The sequence below is a fragment of the Anser brachyrhynchus genome (assembly GCF_964034855.1).
Source record: "Anser brachyrhynchus genome assembly, chromosome: 2".
Lineage (NCBI taxonomy): Eukaryota > Metazoa > Chordata > Aves > Anseriformes > Anatidae > Anser > Anser brachyrhynchus.
This window is the reverse complement of record NC_137695.1, coordinates 41,805,370-41,828,782: the sequence shown is the minus strand read 5'-3', so window position 1 is coordinate 41,828,782 and position 23,413 is coordinate 41,805,370. Positions and strand designations below refer to the sequence as shown.

The following is a 23,413-nucleotide window of genomic DNA, read 5'->3' as shown; positions in this document are numbered from 1 at the left end:
CTTGTAGAACCATTGTGCCTCAGTAAGATGATAATGTCAGCAGCTCTTTTATTCAGTTCAATATTTTATATACACTAAATTTTCTAAAACTTCCTACAAGTCTGACATGTCAGATTTGGGGTGTTCAATTTCAGATGTTAAACCTACTTTTTGTCCATGTCCAGTGCTCGCTGACAGAAATTTGAGTATTGTAGGCATTGGCACCCACACCTACTTTCCATTTGTTTTATTTCTCTGTAACTCCTGTGCCACAAGGACACGTGATCACACACACGGTTAGGTAGATCTAATACTTATGCCAAAGGAGCAGAGGTATACGTGAGGCAGTCTGTGTAGTGGGTAATTTTCAGAAGTAGCTCAGACTCTGCTGTTGGTTACAACCTCTCTGTGTTCATAAGGATTTCATTTATTTTATATCTTACACCCTGAGTATGCATTATTAGCTGTCTCATGATACATCTTCCCTCTTTAGAACAATTTAGTACAGTTCCTCAATTTATTTGGCTCCAGAGTCAAATTTATGTCATCTGTTTTGCCAGACAGCAAAAGCAGAGTCTCATACAAGCATTTAAATCAATCAGACCATAGGACCTCAGTCCTGGGGAGTCACTCTTTTGAAAAGAATTTATTACCAAAATACAAAAATACTTATCTGTAGAAATAAATCTGTATCTGCAGTACATATATCAACAAAGACAGGTAGATCAGGTAGCAATAGTATAGAGGGAGCAAATGTTTTGAATTAATGCTTATGCTCTGTGAATTAGATTTTACAGGACTTCTGAAAAAAAAATCCAACAAATTCTTCTTAATACTCACCATTATATTTTCGTCTGTTTCCTTCTCCATTACTATTACTGCAGTCCTCGGGGATATGATGCATCTGTAAAAAAAAAACATCATTATGTCCTACCCAGGTTGTTTTTCAACCTTTACACTTGAAAAGCCTTTAGAGATGAACTAAGAGATGGCTGTGACTCAGGAGTCTGATAGTCCCACGATTCCTACCTGTGACCTCAGTGCTCAATGAAGCTTTCCACATGCACCCTTCTAAAAATTTCCCTGTCATTTCCAGCCAACATTTAAATCTCAGCACCAGCAGTGGAAGGACAGACATTCCCCTACCTCAGCATCACCCTCCCTTGGGTCTGTCGGCGAGCAGGGAACAGCCACCCCAGGGCAGGCAAGGGGCAGATAAAAAGGGAACAAAATCACAGCAGGGAGCTTGGAGGACAGATGCCCAATGGGCCTCTGAGTCTGGCACTCAGACTGCTCAGCCCACATTTTTAAGCCTCCAGACTCTCAGGATTGCACTCCTTCTCCCCATTTCAATGCACATGAGAAGAAAGTCATCCCACTGCAGAGTTAGTAACACTCCTCACATGTTATTGAGGGACTTTGAGCCGCCGGTGTGCTATGCATGGTTCTCTGCAGAAACTAATTTCAACTGTCTTCAGTGTAACTGGGAGTAAAACAGCAGGGCATGGCTGTGCCTCACAAGTTACTGGGGGAAATGGCTTTGAATCTTCAGACTGGCTTTCCATCACACAAGCCCTCAAAGACTTTTGAAAGTCTTTGCTCTCTTTGCTCACCAGCATAGCCCAGTGCTTGAGCAGTGCTGCAAGGGAGTAACACTGCGCGCAAGCAGTCTTCCTGGGCCTGTGCACACAGTCCCAGCAACACCTGGTAACTTAGCGTGACCATGTATTCTGGATGAGCTGAGCAAGAACAAGTGCTCAGCACAACTGCAAACGTCCTGAGCCTGTACACAGCATGGTTGCTCTGAATCTCAGCAGCAGTAGAGCTAATATCAAGAAATAACCAGCAGAAATAGAGCTCACCTTGCTAAAGCCAGTTCTCTAACCACTTGTAACTTTGCAAGGTAGACAAGGACAATGACTACAGTACTGGACGCTACTCACTCACATAAAGCTACACGCATGAATAGCTGTTGGCAGAAGCATTACCTTTCACTTTACCCCTCTCAGAGCAATAAAAGACTTTACTGCAAAGATAATCTTGAACTGGAAGAAGTGCAGTGAAAAGCTTGTAGGACCATTAGAAGAAGATATCAGAAGAACTTGGCATACATGCCAGCAAAAGGAAGACTGGGCAGGGATACAAGAGCTTTATGAATAAGACATGAATAAACATCAGCAATTATAAATCTAATGAAACTGCAGGGCTGCATTGGCCCAAGAACAAAGGGATATAAAACAAGCCTACATCAGTCTGCAAGTTAGGGGAAGGTTTCAAACTCTCTCAGCGGTGTAGTTCTGAAAGAGCTTTTAAAAAGAAAAGTGCAAGCACTGCACAGTGCCCAACAAGTGCTGGGACTGAGAAATCCTTCACCAACAGTGCTTCACATGCACAGGTGGAAGCTTTACGAAGAGTGTCTCTATCAGGATTCAGTTTATGGTTTACAACCCTTTTCTATTTTGGACTTAAGCTGCATAATTAGCATTGAACCTGACAAGGTGCATGCCAGCCAAGTGATTTAGCTTCAAAACATAATTACTTTTCTTATACTGTTGAGGAAATAAAACAAGGAATAAATTCAGTACAGTATTTCATTAAAAGACATCTGTGAAGGTGCGTTGTTATTGATACTGGACTCAATTCAGTCTTGGCATAAACCAGGTGTACAACTAGGGCTGGATTTGGCCAACTATGTTAATGATTTAGTCATAATTAGCTTAACCTATATCACTGGACATGGCATCAGTAACACGACTGAATGATGTTATAAATCTATGGGTTCAGGGCAAGCCTGATCAGACGACCAAGACAGGGAAATAGATGCTTAGTCATCATGTGTGTACCGTAGTCCCTTGCAGAAGAAAATTGTTCATTTTCTAACCAGCTTCTCAGAGAGCTTTCCTGCTCTAAGTTAGCCATCTTTCAGCTGAATACCTACGGGCAAGAAACAATGGAGGAGCTATTTTAGGAGATTTTAAAAAAAAAAAAAAAAAAAAGAAGAGCTATCTTTGGAGAGGTTTTCCTGTTCAGCAGAACAGGACTTTGACAGGAATTGCAGGAGAAAAAGAAGAAAGGGTGAACGGTCCATGGGCAGAGGGAGATGACGCCAGCTGAATGTGTGGCATTCAGATTTCTCTGTGGATGAACAACCATGCGTCAGGAGAGGACCCTTCTCTAACCTGGTTCTGAAATTCAAAGTACTGTGCCATACCTCAGAAGTAAGCAAGGTTTCCAGGATGCTGGTTGTGTGTCTCTCCCCACACTTGCACCAGTGATCAAAGCAAGGAGGCAGAAACCACGTCATTCTCTCATTAAAGACACAGGAGCTCAGATTTTAGGAGCTAAGGTCCCTGGCTGACTTGCTGTCTGACCCTCTCACATATTCACCCTCATTTAGGAAAGGACAACAAAGGGGAAGGTTCCAGTCTGCAAGGTGGACCCACCTGAGTGGTTTGGGTTTTGTTAAGCATGGAGGTGCCACATAAACCTCTTTCACATTTGCCTGAGACAGTAAATCATAATCTCTCATGGTCAGAGCGATACCCCGGTCAAAGCAGAGATTAGATAGTACAGCCTGTTCCTTCACAATTTACAGGTGAAGTGCTCTGTGCTGCTGCAGTGAGGAGGCAGCTTTGCACCACGCATTGTGATGCACCAGCACGAGCTGGAGTGGAGATTGGCAAGGAGAAAGCAGAAAGTCATTATTTTTGAGATTGTACCATTCTGGGACTAGAGCTACTCTGCAAATTGAATTCATATTGATAATATGTAGTAGGCAAACTATTTTTCAGGAGGAGAAAACTTCCAGGCTGTTCTCAGCTATGTAGAGTGCAGTACCACATTTCAGAACAAATACTATTAATTTTCCTTCACTCCCCCCCTTAGATTAAAATAGGATTTAATTCTATGACCAGAACAAATACCATTAATAACTCTGGCTTATTTTTTGACACCATACATAATAAAAATGTACTGGCTGGTTTGTGCTTTCATTCTGTCTGCACCACAGGTACATTTGGGAACTGGAGTCAAAACATCTTCTCACAGTGATCAAATAAAGCAATGTTATTTTTACAGATATTACATGCCATGGGAAAAAAGAAGGGGAAAAAAAAAAAAAAAGCTTAATACTTACCTTACTCCCCAGGATCCCATTTTCAAGGGCTGACCTAGGGGAACAAACTCCCCAGGCCCTGGAAGACTTTCCGCTGGCCAGAGTACAAAATGAATATAAAAGAAATGTGTAAAGAGAAGTGAACATTTCATCATTGCCTATTTATTCCATAATAAGGTGATTGGTATGAATGAGAATGTGACAGTAACTGTGGTTCCTGAGGCTGGAGATTACAATTTAATGAAGGGCTTGAAACACTGTTTGAAATTAATGAAAAATAAATAATAATTTAAAAACTGAATTAAAGAAAAAAAAAGAAAATTAATGACTCTAAAATTTTATTACAGGTAAAAAGATGTTGTAATGACTATTTGCTTAGCACTAGTCCCTTTGCCACCAAAACAGTGTCCACAACCCAATCGAGTTCTGCAGTGAAAGATGTGTGACTTCAGCACAGCGAAATGCAAGCAGAGCCAAACAATGTTCATTAAATCAATGGAGAGAATTCACATCACCTGCAAAGACAGGAGTATGCAAAGTGCTAGAAATATAAATACAACTTTTTTTGTAGATACATACATCTTATGTGAAGAATTCAAACATTATCAGACTCAAGCCTATAGGATTTGCCAGACTTTTAAGTGAAGCTGTGAAGCTACACTACGTGTTCAAGGCTTGATGCTCCAGTTGACGATGACAGTGAAGAGCTGTACTGACAACAGAGCTCTAAAAAAGGCAAAATTGTTCTCTACACACACTGGCATTTGCATGTCTGTGGAGAACGAAAATTGTTTTTACCTGCTAACGCATTCCCCTGCAAGTGGAAACTTCTATCACCTGTATGCTTTGAAGCACATGAGAAAAATGTATCTTCAAAAAGCTAAAAAAAACCATGATTATTAAGAATAATTACATCTGGTTACACTGAGATATTTAGAAATATTACTGCTTTATTTAGAGGCATTCAGTTAGAGGGGATTTTAAAAGATCAGAAGCACAACTCCATCTGATCAAGAAAGGCTGTTCTGAGAATCAGCATTCTTTCTAGCTCAGAATCGGAAAACAGAAAAATTGGACTAAAAAAAGATGTGTCCAGGTGATAAAAACTTTTAACAGCAATAATTTTTAATTATTTTACTTTCATTGTAAAGTGTTGAAATGTTTTGGCTTGTCTTTTCCCTATGCATTACATTTAAAAATATGTAAAAAGTCAATTCAAGTTGAAGTAGCGTTTAAAATATAGCATTATATAATCTGATATTTAAAAAAAAAAATACATATGTCAAAAAAGCAATCCTTTACCAAAACAAGCTAAATTTCTGATAAAAGAAAACAAATCATTTAAACTTAGATATTTTAATAAAGAATATTTTGGTAAGTATCCCAGTCAGTTAATTTTAAATTAAGAAGCTTTTTTTAATTTTTTTTTTCTAAAATAAATGTTTTTCAAATTTTGTATTCATATTTCACATTTGGTATATATTTCATATTTATAGGTATCACTAATCTTATCAAAAACTGATCTCTTTAAAAATTATAATTTTCATTATAATGGTAAATTGTTAGGGATATTTTCACAACTGAAATTTAATTTGGAATACAGATTGAAAACTAAATTCTTTAGAAAAAAATATAAAATTTAGTTATAAAAATGAAATCAGTTGAAATTCTGAAATCTGTAAGCACAGTTTAAATCCTACTATAGCCGATATTTTTCCTCTTAAACTTGCCTATGTAGAATTTTGATTAAGCAGATTGGATTATATTTCTTTATAATATAATCTTTATAACAATTCTCTTTTCACTGCTGTATTGAAGTAGATTGGGTGTTAGGAAAAGGTTCTTCACCAAGACGGTGGTCGGGCACTGGAACAGCCTCCCCAGGGCAGTGTTTATGGCACTGAGCCTGCTGGAGCTCACGAAGCATTTGTACAGAGCTCTCAGGCACATGGTCTGATTTTTGGTTGTCCTGGGTGGAGCCAGGGGTTGGACTCAATGATCTTCGTGAACCCCTTCCAAGTCAGAGTATTCTGTGATTCCAAATAATTTTCTGTGAGATCATAATTACAGCTTTCATTCTGAATGAAAAAGGCTTTTTTTCTTTTTTCTTTTTAAGTGATATCCTTGTATCCTAACTAGAATTTCAGGATGATAGTCAGCCTATAACCATGGAAGGGACGCAGCACAGCAAAGCTGTGAGATGTCTTGTATAGCTGTCATGTTTGGGTGTCTGAATTTTCATACCACAAAACAACGTGAAGTTTTTTAAAAAAGCTGTGGGAGAACATCATAAATGCTATGGAAACCTCACAGCTGGAGCTGTACCATGCCAGGCAGGTCAGGTCCCCAGCACGCTTATGAATACATACCCCCATGTTTCCCCAGCAGCAGGACATGCTGCTATGACACTTCTGCCCTAAGGTTCAGGGAGGTTTCTGCATGTAGAGCAGCCTCTTCGTCTCTCAGAGGTGAGGATCAGCAGTTACAGAGCACTTACAGCAGCATCTGGTTTTTAACAATACCAGGACAGCAGGCTAGGCTCCTCCCTGGAGTAATTCCAATGCCCAGCATTATTTTGCCTTTTATTTTAAAGAAAATTGTCCCTGTCACCACACTTTCCAGGCAATGCTGCCACACGTTTATGCAGAGACCAGAAAAAAAAAAGATGAAGAGCAAAAATAAGCAATAAATATACATATCATTGACATGATCATCCCTAGATAAATCCAAGCTAGTGAAACACAGATGACAGTGCCAAGGAAAGGACAAACAATGTCAGAGTAAGTCAAAAGGCATCCTGATGCTTCACTTTTATTTCCCTTTATTCAGGGAAAGAATGCTAAATACTTTTGGGTACTCAAAGAACTTATTTTTAAAGAGGAAAAAGCTAAACAAACAGAGTTAAGGAAGGAATTTATTCCTGCTCTCTACCCATATTGTCACAGTGCAAGGGAGAGCCACTAACGATTACACGGTAATTCAGGTCAGCTTAACCACCAGTGAGCCTGAAATGCCACACTTGCCACTGGAGTGCAGGTGATACACAGTATCTTGAAATGTAGGTAAAGACACAACCCATGCTGAAACTCATGAAAACGTGGGAATAAGAGCTTCCCTTTCCCGGCAGCACCATGTCAAGCCTTGAGCAGTCTGAGGTGCCACGGGCAGCTGCCTTTCAGCCAGCCAGGAAGGCAGGCTGCCACCCTGACACTTGGCAGAGTGTTTTGCCTACCCTCATGTAAGTAAAATGAAGTAAATAACTCATTGAGCAGCTTTTTCTTCAGAACATTGTAGGAAAAACAGCAAACCGAGTGTTCGTTGCCAAAGATTTTTTTCAAGGGTGAGGATTCTCTTCAGACTCAGGATTCACCTGGGATTTTCTACTTCCAGATTCCCTACTACTTCCCATTGCTTAAATTTCATACCACTTAAAAGATTTCTTATTTTACCATGTAAAGAGGTATCTCTACATCCTTGTACTCCCTCAGAGTTTGTAGGTTGGCTGCATGCTCTCCTTTCACGCTCTAGCAGTCATCACTTAACCAAAAAAACTCTCAGTTTTACATTTTCCTCTAAAATCAGTCTCACCAAGCCTCACTCATCATTGTGCTATGCTTCTCTGAACTATCTGCTTCATTCTAGTAAGCAGATTCCCCATACCAAAAAAATATATATATATATTTGACACATGGCCAGCACGAAACAGTGCTTCACGAAGATTTTTTCTTTAATAATAAACAAACCTCTAGTGAGGCTGGAGAGGGAAATGTGTTTTCTAAACAGAGTACACAGTTTTGGAGAAAGGTTGAGAGCCAGACACCTGTTTAGATATCACAAAACAATGTAAAACGATGCATCGTGTCAAGTAAAATTTAGTTAGCAGAACAGATAAACTATCTTCTGATCAATGACAATATCTGGGATCAGTGCTTAAGCAGATATAGCTTCTTCAGGTGTTTCTGAAACCTTCAAGAGTAAACACCTGTCACAACAAAAGAATTTTGTCCTCATTTTGTGATCTCCTCTCCTATTAGCCTCCTAAGTATCATCTACGAGTAGATCTGAGAGAAAACAATGAAGATGGCACACAGCTGTCTATCCAGGAGCCACAAGCTTTTCCAGGTGCAGTAGTGTCTGACTTTTTTAAGCAGCTGCAAACAAGGAAGCAGGATGCAGAAAACACAGTAGTCCAGAAAGCACGGTATTGCATAGTTCAGTCCATGGCAAGTCAGTGTGGCATGACACAGGAACGCAGGAGTCGGGAAAAGCAAATCTGTAATTTGCTACATGGAGACAGAAGAGATGAACCCTTAGGTTTGAGGACTACTCTAGAGAGGACACTCTTAGTCTTCAGAAGCACTAGCATTCCACCAAAGGTGCTTTTCTATCCACAGGAGTGGATTTCCAATCTCGCATTGCACAGACTACCCAGTCCCAAAATGCAATCCCAAATACAGAAAATATAGAAATAGTGGAATAATCAGTCTCCACTAAGAAAGAGAGAAAAAAAAAATGTAGTCCAGTGTTTTGGACCAGACCACCATGAACTGTCAAAGTTATCCAAATGAAAGTTTCTGATTTTTGTTAGATTTGTTCGTAAGTAGCTATGACAAAATAGGTGCTAGATCTGATTTTCCCCTACCACTGTGAACTCACAACACAAGGGACTATGTACACCAGCAGCCCCCAGCATCTCCAGGAGAGCCCAGCAGTATGTTAACATCCTGGGAGTGGAAAGGACCCCAGGATTTTGTCAGCTTCAGTGGACGTGCATTAACTGCAATGGAAGACATTATTTAAGAGTTAGGCTATAGCTGTGCCAGATTTTTAGACTGGTCATTGAGGGTCTTCAGTGGTCACGTACAAAATTTGTCCTTGTGGTCATGACTTTGTCCCACCAGTTTATGAAAACGTTTGAAAATGCCTCACAAGTTAACACCATAATAATATAATAAAGCTGACTGAAAACTGTCTATGCTACTTGCCAAGAAAATGCCCTGAAAAAGTTGCAATGAAAAACTTAAAATGGGAGATTTAATAGCCATGCAAAACTCAAAGACAGACTCACTTAGGCTCCCTGAAATATTTGTTATGACATTTTTTTTCTGAATATTGTCAATTCAAAATGAAATATAATTTAACACCAAACCCCTGAAATGTTTTGTGCCACATACGTCAACCTCTTCAATAAAAATGTCTGTTGCCTTTCTACATGTCACAAAATCCATAATTTTTGAATAATTTTGCTTTTATAAAACCCGACATAAAATGTGCCAGCTGAAGTTTTCCAACCAGTTATTTTCCAGGGGAAGCTGAAAGAACATAGTAAAGATAATTTTAGCAAGCAAGCAGAGCACTCAGAGTTGAATCCATACAGGGACTGCAGGCATGAGAAAACCACCTAATGTAGGAGCTGATACCTGCCACAGATAGTTAAATACCCGTCTGAGAAAAAAATCAGTTTAGTCCCCTGCTGTATTCGTGCTTCTCTGCAGTATAATTAAGCACAAAAGCCATGGCAGTTTTAATCAGACAATAGCAGCAAAGCCAGCTATGGTCCCACTTTAGGGAAACCCAGCCAGGAATATTTCTTTGACAGAGAAAGAGACTAAAGAGACTTGGGAGTAATTATCCATACTGAAATGAACAGAGTTCACAGCTGAATACAACTGAAAAAAAAAAAATCCCACTGTTTTGATCTGCCTGTACGATGGAGTCTCCCGTTGAATTGATGCACAAAGCCAGAGCTTTTGTGCTTGCTGTGTCGATGCTGGTAACCAGAGCACCCCCAGGCTGAAGAGCCGGCACCCTGAGCTTCCAGCAGCACAAAGGACACACTTGGTGCCAGCCATCAGTTTGTCAATGTCATTGACAACTGCAGCGGGCAGGCAGTAATGGCAGTGGCAGGTGACCACCAGGTAGGTACAGCCCACCCGGGCTTGGTACCCCACGCTCTCCTTCACTTGCTGTGATCAGGTACAGAGGAAGACAACACAGATCGAAGTTTGCTGCCCTAGCAGGCAGCATCGCACAGCCTGTCCCTGTGAAACATCAAGAATGGGAGAGAATGACCACGCTGACAGGAGAAAGTCTCGTGTGTTTTACCTTACAGCCCGCTGGGGCAGGAAAGAAGACTCATCACAGTTTTGGAAAGTGTTTTCTACAGTAAAAGGCCTGGCTTCAATCAATTGCTGCAGTACAAATGTTCAATACTAATCTTAATTTTTCTAGCAAGGTAATTTTTCCCAAAGGCTTTTCACAACTGCTGTGTGTGTGCAAGCTTTTGCACCCCTGCATTTCTGGGTGCATTTGAGCTACGGAAGCAGCACAGGCAAGCTGCAAGCTGCAGTTGTGCTAGTGTTAACTTGGGGCTGGACCCACCCTGTGCTCTCAGCTGTGGATGCTGGTTTTCCTTTCCGCGTGCAGCTTCCCACAGACCTGTTGGGACACTGGGTTGGTAACACCATGACAAACCCCCAGGAAGCAGCCCCGGAGCAGCTGCTTTCCCATCCACTGCTCTGAGCAGCCACAGAGCTGCCAGCCGAGCTCTCCACTGCTCCAGCATCAGCAAAGTAGGATGCTGATGAAAGGAGAACTGTTTTCCTTCTCCTCAAGAAGAAACTGGTCAAGCTCAGACTCCAAAATATTGCATAGACTTAACCAATGAGTTTACACAATTTCATGACCTGCTTTATCCACACAAAATTTGCACTTCACTGTGTGTAAGGGAGAAAGCAACATCAAACCTAGAGCACCAGCCTAAGCAAGAGCTACAGCTTGGCAAGTACATGACAGGAAAGATAATCTTGCCCTAATGTTTCTCACCTTGGCACACTGCAGTACCTGCCTCACTCTTGCCAGTGACCAGCACTGTCCTCGGATATCCCTTTGTGCTCTGATGTACTTATTAGGATTCACATGGACGAATTCAACGACATATTTAGTCATCACCTTTAGCTATAAGCAGTTAAAAAAAAATAAAGGTTACCATCACAACTGCTTGAAGTGTTTCCTATGCCTCCCATTCCTTGTTAGCAGTCACCCACAGATTCATCAAAACTCAGCTGCTTGCCTCTCTAACTCAGGTGAAGTATATTTTCTAAGTTTCAGATGAAACAACAACAAAACGGGATTAGGCAGGGAAGATAAATTCCCAATATTGATCTATTTTTCTGCCATTTAAGAATTGCGTGGGGACCCAGCAGAAATTTAATAAAATCTCTGTCCTATCAACAGCTTATGGGTAGAAAACAATACATTCACGAGCACTCCTTTGGGTGAAAGTCCTCACTCACTTAGAGTGGGTACCTCAAATGCTGACAGTTACGCTCCTATTTCCAATTGTGAATAAAAATAAAGTGTTCCTAGGGGAAGAGGATTACCGGAGGCTGAAGCCAAATTTATCAGCAGAGAAAAACGCCTGGTAAGAGTGGTCACAGAGCTGTGCCTTTGTTCCCAGAGGAGTCCAGCTTCCTTAGCAAGCTGAGCACCTGCAAGGGGCAGAGGAAAGGCCAGACTGCTCTGGCCAAGTTTTCTGGGTCAAACAGCATGCAGGAGCAGCAAAGATCAAGCTGAGGAAAGTGCCGGTTTCAAAGGACAGCTCTGCAGCATTAACTGCATTTGGGAGGCAAATGGAGCAAGCAAGGGGCCTGGAAGCAGTACTCAATGTGGAAGAGCCCTGCACATCACGCAGGGCCACTTCTCCCTCCCCACCCGACCAGACGAGCTACAACCACTCTGCCAAAACCGCAGCAGGAGCCCATCAGGCTGCAGAGCCAGATGAATGAGCATGCAACATCTCACCTGCTTTAGAAAAGAAATTGAGAGGAGGCTGCAAATCCATCAGGACTTAAGGATCTTGCTGCAGGATAACACACTGCTGACATTCAGGAGTTTGGTCCTTCTAGCAGTGTCTAAATAGCATCTTTGCCATGAAATGATGAAGAGAAGGTAAAGGAGTCCCTGCGCAAAGCTTTCTCTCCTTGGTAGAGAAGGAGATATCGTTTGGGCTCAACAGCTGGTAGCAATCTTTAAATATTTGTCAGCTACCCCTGTTTCTCCTGGATTTTCAGTTGCAGCTGTTGTAACCAACAGTGCCATCTGCCTTAGAGAGCCTGGCCAGGAGCCCACTCATTTTGTTGCCTTTTTGCTTGTAATTTCTTTCTTGACTGATTTTTCCCACCCGTTCCTCTGGCACGGGCTCATGGCTCTTCTTCCTCTGCACAATGAGAGCAGCTTCAGCAACATCCACCCCTCAGACAGGGACAGACTGGCTGCGGCCACCTGTCCTTTACAGCCTCTCATTTTAGCTCTGAAACCAAGTTGTTGCTTCACCCGTTCTGGTGGTTGTCCCCATGGCTCTCCTCCAGTGCATAACAACATGAATTTGGAGCGGTTTTGAATTAGCTTTCTCTCCACCCAAGCAGCTCATGTTCCTGAATTCATTAGCCCAAACTAAAGAATCAGTGCCCCCAAACCACTGTAGGTTGCTGTAATCCATTCCCTAGAGGCACTGCCCAGTCCCCAGGCAGGATAAAGAAACAAAGGAGACTGCTCTCAGGTACCTGTAACAAAGGCCTCAGAAAAGATATTATGTCCTGCTTTCCAGGTGGAAGAAAGCACGCAAGGCCCTGAGTTGGATAGTCAAGATTTCCATACAATGCCAACATTAAACCTTCCCTTCAGAAACAAGGCTAGTTGTAGGCAACAGAGATCTAATGGTCACTGTGGCAATCACACTGCTCCACCAAGCTGTGCAGGTGTGAGTTTAATGCTTCTGAGACCAGGTGTGACATGGATCCCGTCACACAAATCCTTTGTACATCAAAAAGGCAGACATGTCCTGGGCAGATCAGTACTGTGGGATCAGAGCTTTCGCTCTGACATGTCTACATCTGCTGCAGGGTGACCAAAATAACCTGAGCTCAAACCATCAGTCCCTGTTACCTAAAAGAGCTAAATCTAGTGGCAGTGATTTTAAGAAAGGCACAAAATCAACCCTAATGGAATCATGTCAAACTCATGCCACCAAAAGTCAAGCATTTGGATGCAACTGTCCATCATAAAAATCCCATCACAGTCTGGAGCTTGGGGCTCCAGATTTAGTTACACAATAATTAAGTAACCTCTGGCTAACCTGAAATGAATATTGCTGAGAACATACCCAAATTATCAGCTGTGTGTTACAATAAAAGCTACAATGAAAAAAAAAAATCAGAATCAATCCTGATACAGCAATAGCTAGAGGTGTTAGTATGCAGACACAACACTGGTTTCATTTATCAGTAGCCAAGCTAATGGAAAAAAGCCTCAACACAGAATGTGGATGTGACTTTTAGGAAAGCTAAATTGCTAATTCATTCTGGTTAATTTTGACTAGGACTGCATGTCTGCACAGTTGACATGTGCAGTGTAAGCACATCAACATCCAAGACATAACATCAGTTAGGTATACTCTTGTAACCCTCCAGCCAACAGATAGGCAGGCAGGAGACAGCATCTCACCTGGAAACCTTTGCCCTGTAATGGCTGAGGAAAGGAATTCCAGTTGCATTGCATGGGGATTACTTTTTTTTTTTCACTAAATATAAGATTGCTTATAAAAGATATGATGCTCAAAGACATGCAAGCAAAGGAAATCTTCCAGGGAAGAGTATTGTAGCCCTCAAGCCTCGTGTAACACAGCTGATGGTGGCAGAAACAAACCACGAAGTAATATAACCCACTTACATAAAAAAGACCTCAGATATAAACACATTATTTTTTCAAATGATTCTCCTTTTGCAAGGCAACATTTATAGTAGTTTATAGATTAGCTCTGTTCAGCCCTCACTAAAGCGAGGCAAACAGCTTACCCTGTGCAGCTAGAACTTCATTTCTTTTCTGAGGCACTGTCTGAACTAGGGAGATATAAACCGCGGGCGGTTTATGCATTTTGTAGGTATTCTTTCCAGTTACTAAAAGGACTTGTTGCTGAGTGACACTGCCACAATGGGATTTTGTCTTTGTATTCAACCATACATTGCAACCCCACTAGTGGCCAGACCATCCACGTGCACTGCTTTTGTCGTCACAGCATGAGTTAGAGTCCTGCACCAGAAGGACAGCTTTATGGAGTTTACAACAATGAGCAAACAGTCCACCCCCACCTCAAACTGCATGAAACTACACGAAGCATCTTCTCCAGCAAGCTTGCATTTGAAACTGATTGAAAACCGATTGCAATATTTCTCCCTTTGATTCCCTAAACGGTCCCATCTCAGTGAAAACCTGCAAGGCTGGAACAGATCCTAGCTCTCCTGCTCAGCTGCTGCTCTCAGACAGCGGTGAGATCCAGCATCCAGCCATCAGTTACAGGCATGGCCCTGCTCCCGCAGGTTCCACACACCTGTGTTTGCCACAACTCATAGAGCAGCTACACATAATATGGAGCCAAAACCTGAATCTTTGCTCTGCTTCCTTTATGCCCTTGATCCTAGGAGGTTTTCATGGCTGTTCACGCACACAACCCCAAAATGAGGTACCAGGGCTTAGGGGTTTTCTTCCATACCCCAAAAAGTGGCAGTCTTCAGCTCACAGTCTCACTTATGGATGCTGAGCTTCATTCCCATCGCAGGAGTCTCGTATCAGGGGCGATTGCAAGTGAATGCTTGCCTCCGTGTAACGACAGCTTCAGAGACAGGAAAGGTTTCTGCTGCGCAGAAGGAAACGGTTCCACAAAATATTTGGCTTTTTGGTTTCATTCCAAATCAGAACGAAGTCACACAGCAAAGAAGCATTTCCAAATTACGAGGCAGCCCCAGCCCAAGGCAGGCCAGCTGGCTGGGTGCCCTGGCCTCCGAAACCCCGGGGTTTCCGCAGCCCCCTCCCTGGGCCGCTGCCTCTTCCAGAGTCCTGCGTCTGGGAAGCCTGGGGAGGCCGAAAGCAAAGCCAGGCCCAGTCAGGCTGGCACAAAGTTAGGTGGGTTTTGCCACCACCCAGCTTAGATTGCCTCAGAATTTTGTCCAAATCAAATTATTTCTCTGAAGGGCTTGTTTGCTGAGATCTGCTTCTCGGCTGAAACACTTCCCCACAGGAAGCTTTGTGCCCAGCTCCAGCCATGCTTGTTGGCAGCCTCCCCCATCTCCTGTCATCGAGTCACCAGCTGTCACAGCACTGCCATCCTCTTAGCACCGTGGTCTTCTCATGTAGGGCTGGCGTGGCCTTTCTAGATGGATACTTTCCTTCTGACAGAAAGATGTCAGTGTAGAGTCAGCTGAGAAAGGCCCCAGGGGATTGCTGTCGATCCAGAGACCACAACCTAAGAAAGTCCGTTTCTATGTGGAGAATGTGATTTATATCTCTAATACCATAAAGTGTCTGCACCTCTTACCATGATTGCTTTTACAAAAATATTTTTAAAAGAAAATGAGTAATTAGATAAAAGCAGCCTGCTATCAGAAACCGAGTAATAATTTATAAGCCTTCACCAAAACTTGAACTGATTCTGACACTTCTCTTGGTTATTTACAGAAGAGAGAGAAACTCATATCAAATGTGCTCTGAAATCTATTTATAAGGGCAAGCTGAGAGACAGAGAATCTAAAACATAAGCATTTTTTGAAAAACCCAAGTGGGAATAAAACTATTTCCACTACCTTCCATTGTGCAGTATTTTAACAACAGTAAATACAATATATGGTTTTACTTGAACCAAAGCAGCTTAATATATATTTCCTCAAAACTAAACAGTGTCAAACTATGAGAGCTCTGCTCATGTTTCATTTATATACATTTAGCCATGGACTCAGAAGGGGACTTTAGCAGAAGCAGAGATGAAAAAATGGTATAGCTTCATGATAGCGCAATGAATAATACAATTACCTGAGTTACAAACAATTGATTTTTAGATCGGACGTTTTCTGATGCATTTTTGCTTTTGTCAGTAATATTGTAAGTCAATTACTCTCCAAAAGGCTTGAATGTTTAAGAACTTTAAATGACCACCTAGAGGTAACAGAGCAGCTAAGTCATACTGTCAATTAGACAGGCCTTTCTCTGTCATCCCTGATGTTTTAGAATAGTCTGTAAGTAGGACAGGACAGTTATCCAATAAACTCAGCTTTGAACAGAAATTATCCATTTCTAACATTTAAATAAAAGCTTTTTACAATCCCTCATAGATTAGTTTTATAACATAGCAGTTGTCTATCTCTCCTTGCTCATGACTGCAAGTACCATCTGACTACAAAATGTTTTATGTATTTTATAAATACACTAGTGTGCTGTAAATACATATATGTATAAAGCATCTCAGAAAGATCTTCATTATACATTTCTTAATAAAAATCAACGATCCATTTGTAAGCTTTTTATGTTAATATTTATGACAATCCCGCATTATTAATTTTAAAAAAATTAATTTACAGTAAACTATGATTTCTTATAACAAATGTAGATGTAATTAACAGTTAAAATTCATCTTAAAAAAAAAAAGTGTCACTCAGAAAGATTCAGCACAGTGCCAGTTTTAGATCTTAATTACACAAACCAAAAAGCAGTACCACGGCTTAAAAAAGGAGGTTTAAGACCACATGAAATTACTGGACTTTATTCACACAAATAGCTACAGGTGATTGCACATAAAAAGCAGGTAAAGAAGAAACAAATTAGAAGTTTGGAGCAGTGCTTTTAAAAGGGACTTGTAAGAGTCCTGGCACACTTTTTTGATGGGGTGGACGGTGATGGCTGTGCCTCTTGGCACCCCACCCATTTGCCCTCCCTCTGCCCCAGAGGACAACATCCCCTCAGAGACAGCTGAGCAGCACATTAACCTGGTCCTGAATAGGTTTATCTCCCACCCCAGTAAGCACGTCATCCTTCATCTGGACATTCTCCATCTTCACATCCCATTTTCTACACTAATTCTTTTCTGATCACTTGACCTTTGATTTGCTATCATGGACCGATCACCAAAAGCTAATGGTAACATCTCCTTTCAAAGGCCAACCAGCAGCCCATGTTGGCTTTCCAGGTCTTCATCTCCACCGTATCACAGAAGCAGAACTGAGAAAGCAGATCTTGAATAGCCTTGTTTTATACCTATATGAGTATCTGTCTTTCTTCCCACATTAATTTGAGGTTACGCAGTCCCTCTTGCAGTGTCTGTACCTCTGGCAGGTCTCCTCAGAACAACCAATTGTCAGACAAACGATGCCAGGTCACCCATTTTGCTGCCAGCTCCGCTGGTGTCTTCTCTTCTTGCTGCTTTCTCCAACCATTTGGTGTATGGTTTCTGTTCTCCTTACTTTCAGCATAGGCTGTTGGTCTATCCAGGTAAAATGCTGCCCTCCATGTCCAACATGAGCGTATACTTTAAAGAAAAGCCCTTTGAGGAGCAGTGGTTCAGTACAAGTCTTTTCTATTTCCACTTTGACATAACCCCCTGTGTTCTTAGACATTTTAATTCTTTGTACTGCTAAACTAATCCAGATCTTAAATGCGCAATACAGCCCATGAAATTTAAAGCAATTTTCGTGTCACCAGAAGCAGATTTTTTTAATTGTCTCTAACATCTTGAGCTGGACTTACCAATGCTATATAACCCTAATTTTCAGAACATATGAGTTTGGTCAAACAAGTGTTAAAAACACTCAGAAAACCTCCTCTGAGGTATGGAGAAAGTTTAGAACAGAAAACCTCCAGGAATAATAAACAAAAGCTCTCAGTGTAGCAGCAGCCCTATTTTCTCTCCTGAAGACAATTCTCATCTCATTAGAGTTAGTGGGGAAATCACCATCCACTCCCATGGATTCTGAATTTCTCCCCTCTTTACTTGGCATACTGTGGGTGTGTTATGATATCAAGACATGATTAGTCTTTTAACACCAGCTCTTCTGTTGGCAGCCCTCAACAATGTGGGTTACTGCAACTACAGAAGATAATGATTTTCAGCTTTGTAGACTTTTAGAAATGCAAATTAGGTACATGGAAAATTCACATATATGGATTGCATTATACTTTGCCTTCTTTTAATCACTCAATAGGTATACTTTAGAAGGAGCTAGAAACCATTAGAAAGCTTTTAGTACTTTAGCACAGGTTCTGTTTGCAAGTCCCCAACAGCTAACTGTGGCACTTTTTCATTTCACTACTCAATATCAACATGGTGTCAGAGACCAAATATCTCAGGATGTATCACAGAAAGTACCGCATTTATTCATGTTTGATCTCATTTTATATCAGCATCTTCACCATGTAAGCTGTAAAGGAAAATAAATTTTAAAAGAGCCACCCATGATTTAAAACTAGAGGAGAAATAATTAAGATTAGTAGCAGCCACAATTTCTGGATTAAGATATACAGTGCATAACCCACTTTTTATGAATCCACTTTATCCAAATGATCAGTAGCTCACTTTTTTTGTGTTGCTAGAGTTCAGAGGGCATGAAAAATCATGCTGGGATATTAACCCAATTACAATTAACAACTTGCATGATAAAAAAAAAAAGTACTGTTCAGCTCTCTGACTCAGATAAAGACTGAAGGGAAGAAGCATGCTATAAATTTCACAGGGCTGGCCTCTAAAAATAAATACTTTTGAGAATTTTGACATGATAAATGGACAGAGGGAAATCTCCACGTTCATGCAGCTTACTTAAGCCTTGTTCTCTGGAGTCTCACAGAGTGTATTTAGCTTTTCATTTTCTTTTCAGAAATTTCATTTCAGAAGCACCTTAGGAACAGCTATTTTAAGCCTGCACATATCACTGAAGGGATGCCAGTGCTATCCCACTGACAAAGCTGCTTAAGCATGCCCTGAAATCAAACTCAGTAGATGAGAAAAGCAAGACAGAGTTTCTATTAGATGCTCACCCCTCACGAGATGTTTAAGTCTGCTGTTCAGTGACTGCTTTCAAACAGTTCATACTATCTCCCCCACCCCAAAACTCTTTTGTTGTGTACATTTTTCATGTGTATTCAGCCTCCTTCTAGTATTTATCAGCATACTTTCACATGGCAAGCTGCCAATGAAATTCAATAGATGTGACGGACTTTAAGAAGTGATTAGAGTCTGTAGGTATTTGCTCAAAGACCTCCACCATGCCTTGAGAAGGTTCAGAAATAAGTTTGCCTTTCATATGCCCTGTTATCAGACAATAACATCCTCCACAATTTTATGCTCCAAAAACTCCTGGCAGCAGTAAAGAACAAAGGACCTTGTAATTGGCTTTTAAGAATGATAGAACTACAGCATTATTTTACATATGAAAAGTGAAGGTTATTGTTCAAGGCCATGTATTTCATCCTACACTGCATTAACCAACTATAATCAACACTGGCACCCCAAAAATCATGGATCAAAATGTCTTATAAGGCAGCTCATTCAAGTTGTTGAGACATTATAAGCTACATATGGTTTTCATGCTACTTAAAAAGCTCAGTTATTTTAACACCCCCACATCTAATAGCCTACTAGGTGCCTGTAAACTCCTCATTCGTATCTATATTCATTGATATTTAGAGATGGAATTAAATACATATTGTTCAAACCCAGAAAAACACTCCAGAATAACTCCCCTATATGGAAACAATGTTCACCTGAACATATCAAAAAAAACCTTTTGCATTCCCTTTACTAGGTCTGTGCATTTCTATCATTTACTTGTAGTTTGAGTATCTAAAGGTTTTAATTCAAGGTTGCTACTCCTGCGGAGCAGTGAAGCCAGGAGGCAAAGAAGTTGATTCAGGCTCTCTGTAGGATCGCAGATACATAAATTAAGTTATATTTCAGCAGTTCTAGACTTTGAAAGGACCACCTACCCTGTGAAGGAAGTTGCAGTAGAATATTACTGAAAGGAACTTATATATCACCTGGCAAATATATACGCCTAATGAACATGTAACTTACAAGAAACATCTAAGCCTATAGCTTGGTAGCCAACAGAATTAGCCCAGAAAGCATCTCATTAAAGACAATGAAATGTCTTTATCACATTGATTTAAATATTTGGCTATGCCACCAATAAGGAAGAAAGGAAGAAAGACAATTACAGATTCATTGGGGCATTTTCTGAGATTATTTTTTTTTAATTATTTAGCAATATTCTACTGTTCCCACCATGTAACCCACTAGTCGGCCTCTCCAGAGTGGATTCATTTGGATGAATAATATTTGAGCAATGCTCTGAGTCCCCTTTTAAATACAACGTGCAGTCCAAGAGAAAGTATTCTGGACCGGATCTCTGCAGACCATGGCTTTTACTACTGACTTTGCCACTGACCTTGATTGTGCTAGTTTACCTCTTTGTGTTCCCATTTTCCTCATGTCCTCTGCTCATGTCAGATCACTCAAAAAGATCCAGTCTCACATTTTGTGCCTTCCTCATGCCCTGCACAAAATAAGTCTAATGTTTAGGCTCTGCAGTAATACAAATATATGTAGTAAAAACTTGTTCTTTTCCCTGAATTATCAGTGGCTGAGTGAAAGTTTGTGTTTCCAGAGAGCAGCCAGTTCAGGATTAAGCTTTTAAGAACACAATAGTGCTCTTTAGGTCACTGCTATGTCAAGTATGAACGATAGCACTTTATCAAGGTGTAAGTGCAGCATCTGGTTATCTGTCCATATTTGATCTCTTTTTCACTGGCTTTTAACATGCCCTTACCAATTACACTGCTTTATCTTCTGTGGTGTAAGAGTTGACAAAGGTCTTTTGCAAGCTAAGAGCCCTTGCCTCACACCTGCCCCCACAGAGCACTTTTTCTCTAGGATGGATCACATCGCCTTTATTTTGAAATCAGTCATCCAAGTTGATTCTTGTGAAGGAGAACTTAACTAGAGAGAAAAAATCACTGTGAAACTGAGTAGCTTTGAATCACAGTTGGCAAACTAAAATGTAAAACAGCTGTGTATTTACACCGAAGTCAGTGGCACCTGGAGAAACTTTGTCCTCTGCATTACTTAGTCTTGTGCTGATTCACAGAATGACAGAATGGTTTGGGTTGGAAGGGACATTAAAGATCATCTCATTCCAACCCCCTGCCATGGGCAGTGATGCCACCCACTTGATCAGACTGATTCTCAGGAAGGATCCTCCTAAGGACCAGCTAAGCTCTGTTATCCTTTTTCCATGTCTCCCCAGAAATAGGCAGATTCCAGGTGAAGGCAGGCATAGTGCCTGCTTGTAGTAGCACCTAGAGACAATGCACAAGTCATTTTTCATGTAAACTTTTTTTATCTGTTGTGTGTACTAGTTGCCTCAGATGGGTGCCCAAAGAATCTGGAACAACAAAGAGATAACAAGCTCTTCTTCACACTGCAATGGCTCCTTTCTATTCTCCCAGGCTTCACAAAAAGAAGCAGTGCAGGAGCAGAGAGCAGCCCAGGACACTCACATGCTACAGCCAGCAGCTCTCTATGCCTCTCAGCAGCTTCACAGAGACCAACCAATCTCCCCTCTGCAAATGGTCTGCATCTCTCCTGCTGACAGTTTCCCCCTTCTAATAGGTTGGAGAAAGCGTGAATTTCTCAAACCAGACACTCAATAGTTCTCAAAATCAATGCCAAAAATCAGATTTATCTAGCAGGAGTCTTGGAAATGGCGACGCATCCAATAACAGATAAGAAAAACATGTACATTTTGTGTTTTAATATCACCTATGTAAAAATTTGTGTAATCACATAATGCAAACAAGAGGAGCCCATGTGAAATTTTTCTAGTCCAGGCTTGGACTGTGATCAGCTGAGGTGTCACGCATGTCGTGCTGCATTCCCAAAAGGTGTTGTTAATGCTAAAAGCAAAAATCACTCATGAAGTTATTTTCCCTTTATCAACTTGGACTACGCTTTGTAGTTGCCATTCCTATTATTTAAGCAGTAGATAATGGCTGAATTTGTCTGCTCTGTGCGTTCACATCTACCCCTTCACACACACACATCCTCTCTGAGACCGTAAGTCCATGTGCACTTGCTCCTGGCTGTGAAAAATCTTAACATACCATCCAATGGCATCTGAATCTAGGACTGAACTCAACTGTGCTAGTCTACGAACAGTACCACTAATTTCCATTTATTCCATACCTTCACAACAAGGCTAAGAAAAAATCCAGCATTTGAACTTCCTTATTCCTACAGTGCCAGGAGATAGCACCAGTTCATACAAAAGCACTGAAGTCAAGAGGGTTCTACCTAGCATAGGTTAGGTTCTTAGGTCTCCTTTTAAGCTACAGTGCCCATCTCCCCATCACATGAATTCATATCTAGCAGACAAGCTTGCCCCTTTTTGTTGATCTGCTTCCTCCTTTCTTTTCACTCTGGTCAGCTGGTGGTTCCTCTTGTGCGATTAGATTTGGCAGGTGCAAGAGAATTTGTTAAAGCTGTGCACAAGCTGGGGAATCCTATTTTGACAGCTGATAGGTCTGCAGCACCCTTAGAGACTTTTAAAAGCACATTGAAAACTTCATTATTTACAAAGCTTTACAGCTGGGATGCACGAATCACCCATGGCTGATTTGTTGAAGGAACATTTGGCCGTATTTTTAGGTATCCGCTTTTTATAGACTTTGCATAAACCTAGAAAGGGATTCTGTCTCATATTCCTAATTTAGAAACTTCCTTTATTCTTCTTTTGCAGTTGATTTTTTTTTTTTTGGGGGGGGGGGCAGGGGGGAGTTTGGGGGGATTTTTTTTTTTTCCTTTGGTTTGGGCATTTCCCTGCTTTGTTCACTGCAGCAGTTATAAGATGAATTCTAGGTTTCCCTCAGCTCTGCACAGAATCAAAAGACGGTCACAGAGCAGCTGTGATCCCTTGAACACATCCAGGATATTGCATTGTATTTCAGCCCTTCTTTTCTTCTGTGCTTGCAAACAAAAGATTTTTTTACAGTGCTTTAGCAGCACGATTTCTATTACTTCCAATGTCTATTTCCCCGTGACCATTACCATTTCAGGCTTTTACTTGCTTTTCTTCCCCCTTCTCCAGTCAAACCATAATTTATGTTCAGATGCATGAAACTGACAGTATTTTCATTTCCCCTGTGTCTCCAATTCCCCCTATCTCCCTTAGCTTAGGGAGAAACATTATGGATTGGTTTTTAGGGAACACCAACAGCCCATGCAGAAGTCAGAAGCAGCAGCAGGTGTTCAGCATCTCTGAACATCAGGCCCTTTCTGCATATTTATGCCACGCTCATTGCACAAGAACCTGAACACCTGCACCAGCCTGATGTTGCTAACTCTTCTGATATTATTTCCAGTCTGAGGCTATGTGCTGGTTTTAGTCAGTGCTTCTGGGATCATCCCATTACATGGAAATCTCAGCGTTTGTCATGTAACTCTGATCC

The 23,413-nt window shown here is 41.1% G+C and overlaps 1 protein-coding gene across 21 annotated transcripts in view; it reads right to left on the bottom strand.

The window, feature by feature from the left end:
• Positions 1-23,413, bottom strand: part of LOC308189287 (uncharacterized protein) — a 79,598-nt gene that overhangs the window by 41,146 nt on the left and 15,039 nt on the right. For 3 of the 21 annotated variants that reach the window (XR_013946239.1, XR_013946240.1, XR_013946242.1), the window contains exons 1-3: positions 11,897-13,081; positions 4,892-4,973; positions 820-883 (exon numbers count right to left, since the gene is read on the bottom strand). Coding sequence is in view for 6 of the 21 variants with exons in the window: in XM_080579157.1 (XP_080435283.1) it covers positions 820-883; positions 10,919-11,041 (187 nt within the window). In the remaining 15 variants the exon portion in view is untranslated. Of the gene's footprint in view, positions 1-819; positions 884-4,114; positions 4,188-4,891; positions 4,974-10,918; positions 11,051-11,081; positions 11,257-11,896; positions 13,082-22,151; positions 22,442-23,413 lie in introns of those variants that run through there. The other 18 variants (XR_013946243.1, XR_013946244.1, XR_013946245.1 and 15 more) reach the window with 13 other exon arrangements.